Raw genomic sequence first — 6226 nt, forward strand, 5'->3', positions numbered from 1 at the left:
AGCCAACCTCTTCCTCTGGACGCATTCCTGTACTTCCTCATTCCACCACCAAGTCTCTTTACCGTCTTTCCTCTTTCCAGATGACACACCTAGCACCTTCCTACCTGTTTCCCTGATAATCTCTGCTGTAGTTTCCCAGTCCTCTGGAAGCTCATCCTGACCACCCAGGACCTGCCTCAACTTCTGCCTAAATTCCTCACAAGTTTCTTCATTCTGTAGCTTCCACCACTTGGTCTTCTTTTCTGTTTTCCCTCTCTTCTTCTTCCTGACCTCCAGAGTCATCTTACACACCACCATGCGGTGCTGTCTGGCTACACTCTCTCCTACCACCACTTTGCAGTCATTAACCTCTCTCAAATGACCTCGTCTACATAGGATGTAGTCCACCTGAGTACTCCTACCTCCACTTCTGTATGTCACTCTATGTTCCTCTCTCTTCTGGAAGTAAGTGTTGACTACAGCCATTTCCATCCTCTTCGCAAAGTCCACCACCATCTGTCCCTCCAGATTCCTTTCCTTCACACCAAACCTGCCCATCACCTCCTCATCACCTCTGTTGCCCTCACCAACATGCCCATTAAAGTCTGCTCCAATAACAACTCTCTCTCCTCTGGGAAAACTCTCTATGACCTCATCCAACTCACTCCAGAATCTCTCCTTCACTTCTAACTCACAGCCAACCTGTGGCGCATACCCACTGACTACATTCACCATCACCCCTTCAATTTCTAACTTTAGGCTCATCATCCTGTCTGAGACTCTTTTCACCTCTAGAACACTGTTTACAAACTCCCCCTTCAGAATCACTCCTACCCCGTTTCTCTTCCTATCAACACCATGATAGAACAGTTTGTATCCTTCTCCAATACTACGTGCCTTGCTGCCCTTCCACCTTGTCTCCTGCACACACAGTACATCTACCTTCCTTCTCTCCATCATGTCTGCCAGCTCTCTGCCTTTCCCTGTCATTGTGCCAACGTTAAGAGTCCCTATTCTCAAACCTATGTTCCTGCCTTTTCCCTTCTCTCTCTGGCCACGGACCCTTCTGCCTCCCCTCTTTCTTCCACCAACAGTAGTCAAATTTCCACCGACACCCTGTAGGTTAACAGCATCGGTGGCGGTCGTTGTTAACCCGGGCCTCGACCGATCCGGTATGTCTAAAGTGTTGTGGATGATTCGCATGGTTATTTTGGCAATTTTTTTTACGCCGGATGCCCTTCCTGACGCAACCCTCTCTATTTATCCGGGCTTGGGACCGGCACAGAAGTTACTGGCTTGCAACCCCTGTGGCTAGATTAAAAGGTGCTGAGAAAACTAAAGACGTTTAAAAACTGAAAAAAAAAAAACATTGGAAAAGAGGGAACAAGTCCAGGACTGGATTTTTATCCAATGTACAAATCAAAGAATCAAAGGAAGCCCAGCCCAGTTTATATAAAACACATCATGTAAAAGTGTGACTCTACTAAAAGTGTAGCCCAAAATAACACAAAAAGAAGCAAGAACTGATTAAAAAAGTCCATAAACATTGGTGTGATATTCAATCAATCAATCTTTATTTATTTAACATCTGTCAGACATCCATAGTGCTGCACAAGTATAAATACACTAAAACCATAGGTAAAATTCAAAGTCGCACCATAAAACGATAACAATAAAATCATCTATAAGGGAAAACAGTAAAGAAGCTGCCTGATTATCATTCTCTCTGGTGTTAAAAGCCAAGGTAAAAAGATGAGTTTTTAGCAGAGATTTAGAATCATTCATGGATCTGGCAGACCTCACTGACAGGGGGAGACGATTCCAGAGTTTAGGAGCAGCCACTGAAAACGCTTTGTCCCCCTTGGTCACAAGTCGAGTCCTTTGAACCACTAAGAGCATCTGGTCTACAGATCGCAGAGCTCTACGAGGATGAGGGCTCTGCAGGAGCTCAGAAAGATAAGGAGGTGCCAGACCATGTAAACATTTAAAAACCAAGAGTAAGATTTTAAAATCAGTTCTAAAAGAAACAGGCAGCCAGTGCAGAGAGTGCCGTATTAATGTGATGTGATCACACCGTTAGTAGTCGGGCAGCTGAATTCTGGACCAGCTGAAGACGGCGGAGGAGAGACTGGTCCATCCCCGAATAAAGGGAGTTACAGTAGTCCAGTCTAGAGAAGATTAATGCATGAACAACCCTTTCCAGGGTGTCATGGGGGAGATATGGCTTCACTTTACTGATTAATCTAAAATGATAAAAGCTGGACTGGACTACTGCACTAACTTGTTTGTCAAATATAAAACTACAATCTAAAGTAACCCCAAGATTCCTAATAAAAGACCGGTTAGAGTCTAATGACCCAATGGCTCTGTTAAATACTGTTAAATATTAAATATTAAAGATTAAAATGTGTCTTGGTAATTTGCTTTGGAGCCAATAATTAAAACTAGACCAAGGTTTGGAGATAGAAATTATTAAAAACGCCTAAGTTATCAGCAAAAAAATTAAGACACAGCATGTATGTTGTGATAAACAACAGTGGACCAAACCAGAACCCTGAGGCACCATCTTTTGTTGCTTTTTTGTACTTCTGTGTTTTCCAACCTACAACATAAGAGGAGCCAGGATGTGCTGTACCTTGATCTGGGGCAAAAACCCTCATTAAGTCCTCCACATGGTCGCCACCACCCTCACTCACTTCAATGTTGCCTCTTTTTTATGAGCGGGCTGGAGCGCTGCCGCTGGAAGACCTCCTCACCAGCTGCCTGGAGGATCCAGACAGACTCACACACAGCAAAAGTCTGCAGCTACCTGGAACCTTCTGACCTGCTTCCTCTGCTTTTGTGTAAACAAGATGCAAAGAGCCGAGTAGACGCTGAATCGAAGCAGACACGGGTCACAAACACCCTGAAAATGACAGAGCACATGACAGGAAAACAGCCTCGCAAACCAACGTCCCGCTGGCTGGCAGGCAGCATCCGGTGCTTTGGAGAAACAGGAAGAGTGTAACAAGCTCCCTGAAATAAGTGAGGTGTTTCAGCGTTTGATCTTTTTCAGCTACAGGGAGGGGGGGTTAATAAAACTCCAGCTGGAAAAAGTTGCCATGTCAGACTGCATCTCAGCTTCATAACTGCCTAATTATCAAAAAACGTTGTTTTCCTCTTTTGGGCTGACAGCACACGCTGGAAGCTGGGTTGATTCAACAGCACATATGGTTTTCCTCGTCACGTTGAGACCCACGCGACCCGCTGTGGCTCTCTCTCATTGTGAGAACCAGGACCTGAACCCTAGAAAGAGGAGAACACGCCCACGCATTTATGACAGCTGCCAGGGGAGGAAAGCCTGTTAAAAAGGTGGACTGTTTTACAGCCTTTGGACACATAATCCCAAACAGGACACGTTCGGCGCAGCACTCACAGCTCCAGAAAGTCTGGAAAAGATGCAGATAGTGAGGCGCTTTAGCTGCAGCAGTCGAGGCAGGAACGCTTTATTTTGGTTGGAAACAGAACTGTCTGTGGGCTAGAAGGTAGAAGGGACCACCAAACAGCAAAAACATTTGCATGCAAGCAAGACCACCCTCTTGTGGTGACCTAGTGAACAGGGATTTGAACAATAAAGACACTTCAATAGAAACAAGTTTTTTTTGCTGTTTTTATCATGTTCTTGTAGCATTTTTCTAACGATGGAGGACATGTATTTAAATAAAAAAAAATGGATGAAAGTCATGAGAAATGACATTCTGATGTTAACAAATTAGTTTGGAGAATGTCATTTCAGTCTCAAGGCATGAGCCAAGCCAATGGTGAAAAACAGTATTATACATTTTCAAAAATTCAGTGGTGAGTTTGATAGGAATTATAATCTTTGGCAAGAAGAGGGGGACAAAAAGGATGTTTTTAGGCTGAACTTATATCACCTTTAAAACAAGTTTCCTGATGACAATTAGGTTAAAGGTCAAACGCATCGGCAACTGTGAAAAGGAAGAACTAAAAACACACATCAGCTCCGCCTACAGATGGATGCATCTTTTTAAAAAGAAAATTTTATAACAATATTCCAATTACGGAAACTCATTAAACTTTAAATTCAGGAAAACACTTTCTTTCTTGTAAAAAAACATGAACTTTTTTGAGTAAAACAGTTGTTACTGTGTCTGTGTTAAAAGGTTTAGGAGCTTTAATAGATGCTAATGGCAGTGAATCCATGGAAAATATGGCAAAGGTCCGGTCAGCTCTGTCTGAATTTAGCCTGCGGGCAGCAGCAGGGAGCATGTGGCTGAGTCTCAGTGCTCACATTCACCTAAAAACTGCTTGGACTGCCTGGGAAAACTGATAAAAACGCAGATGTTCTGTGGATTCTCTGGACTTTAGCTGACACCTGACATGGAGGAGACCATAAACTCTAACCACGGGGGGGGCTAACAAGGTGTGTATGTAGTATTATGTAGTACTATGTAGTATTATGTAGTGTCTGATGTGTGTGCATCTGGCAAGAGTAAAAAATAAATGAGTTCTTGGAATGGCTGGACAATATTTTAGAGAAATACAGCGAGACAACTGGTGAAGTGGTTAAAGCCCCCCTTTTGGAATGGTTCTGTCCTTCTTAACCAGCCTGTGCCAAGTGGAATAAGCATCTGGACATTGTGTTATAACTTACGTGAAAAGCGCAAGGAACATTGAAATAAAAAACCATCAGGAAATGTGGGCCTTTGTGCTCATTTTTGCGTTCTCAGTCGGAGCGTCAGACACCTCCAACAGCACCGCAGAGGTCATAGCTCGAGGGAAACTGATGGTGAGTTCCAGCATGGACGGATATAAGCCATTTTTGATGCTGCTGCAGAATGAGTGAGATTAGCTGATGCTTTTTCTGGTTCAGACTAAGATCAACACAAAGCTTCTCCTCGTTTCTTTTCCTGCAGGCTCCCAGTGTGGTTGGATGAGCCATAAAGAAACTGCCTGAGCTCAACCGTTTCCTCATGGAGCGATGGGCTTTATAGTATCCTTGCAGTCTTGCGAAATCCCTAAATCTTGACCACAGAGGCTGTGCAGTTTTCGTCATGATCTCTTTCTTAAACACCTTGAAAATATGCAGAGCTTCTCCTAAAGCTCTAGTCTCTCAATCTAAATGACTTAAATGAAAAAAAAAGTAGCTCCCCTCCTTCCTCGCTGTGTTCCTTAATTGCATTCTTTTTCCTGCTTAGTCACAACTTAGAATACGATTCATCAGAGGAGAAGAATCCCCGTCTGATACTCTACAATGAAAAAGATGAGGTTGTGAAGGTGAGTGACAGCTGACAGGTGAGACAGGACACAAAAATACGACACTGGCATGAATTTTGGTGCAGATTTGAACAGTTTGCACAAAAATGATTGTTTGTAATGATTGCTCAAGTTATCAGACAGATCCATCACCTTTGTGCACGGCCCTGTGCCTGCAGACTGTCCCTGTGAAGGAAATGACGGCGGACGAGATCAGCAACCTTCTGGACTCTCTTGGTTTCTACAAGAGGTCGAAGAAAGGGGAGGAGGTGCCAGAGGAGTTTCAGCACTTCCCTCTGCGGACCCCCAGGGACGAGCTTTGATGAGAGCGAGCGGCTGGACTCGGCGGCTGCTACCTGATCGCATAAATGACGGGTGGGGCTCCAAGGCCGAAGAAAAACGCCAGGCACCATTTTGAAGACTCGCCGGTTAGGTGCAGCGTGCAGAGTTTTTGTCACTCATAGCTCTCATTGTTTTGTTTTTCACAATAAAAGTCCCAAAATGCCTGAGTCTAAATGTTTGATGCAAAGTAAGAGCAGACAGGTGTTCTAATAAATCCATGTTTAGTCCTGAGTTAGTTCTCCTGTGCAGATCACAGCAGATGTTATCCGTTTCTCTCCAGTCAGCACAGTTATCAGCACAGCCAGGCCGGTTCAAAACCTGCTTTCCAGCAGATTATCACAACTCTACAAGTTTGTTTGTAGTTAGAATTTTTTTTTTTTTTCACAACTAATAGGGTTAAATTTAACTTGCTCAGACCTGTGTTTCTAATCAGGGGCTCAAACAACTTCCCTTTCTACAAAAAATAAAAAAGAATTAAACAGTTATGCCAATTTCGCTCATATAGAATTGTTTGATAGACCTGTTACGATTGGCTTTTGACTGTAACAAATGGAAGGGAGACTAAGCCGATTTTAGCACTCAAAGTATTTTTAATATATATAAAGAATAAACAGCAGTGTGACTCTCCTAAAAATTATCCAAAGTAAGA

General features: G+C 43.4%; 1 protein-coding gene across 1 annotated transcript; it reads left to right on the forward strand.

Moving 5' to 3' along the window:
- The first annotated feature begins 4612 nt into the window (after window positions 1-4612).
- Window positions 4613-5739, forward strand: fep15 (fep15 selenoprotein). The gene is given in 4 exon segments (NM_001195444.1): window positions 4613-4768; window positions 4896-4972; window positions 5178-5256; window positions 5415-5739. Coding segments are annotated over 4 exon segments (393 nt in total). The 5' UTR covers window positions 4613-4675; the 3' UTR covers window positions 5559-5739.
- The last annotated feature ends 487 nt before the right edge of the window (window positions 5740-6226 follow it).

This window comes from Oryzias latipes, chromosome 9 (genome assembly GCF_002234675.1).
Source record: "Oryzias latipes chromosome 9, ASM223467v1".
Taxonomy (NCBI): Eukaryota; Metazoa; Chordata; class Actinopteri; order Beloniformes; family Adrianichthyidae; genus Oryzias; species Oryzias latipes.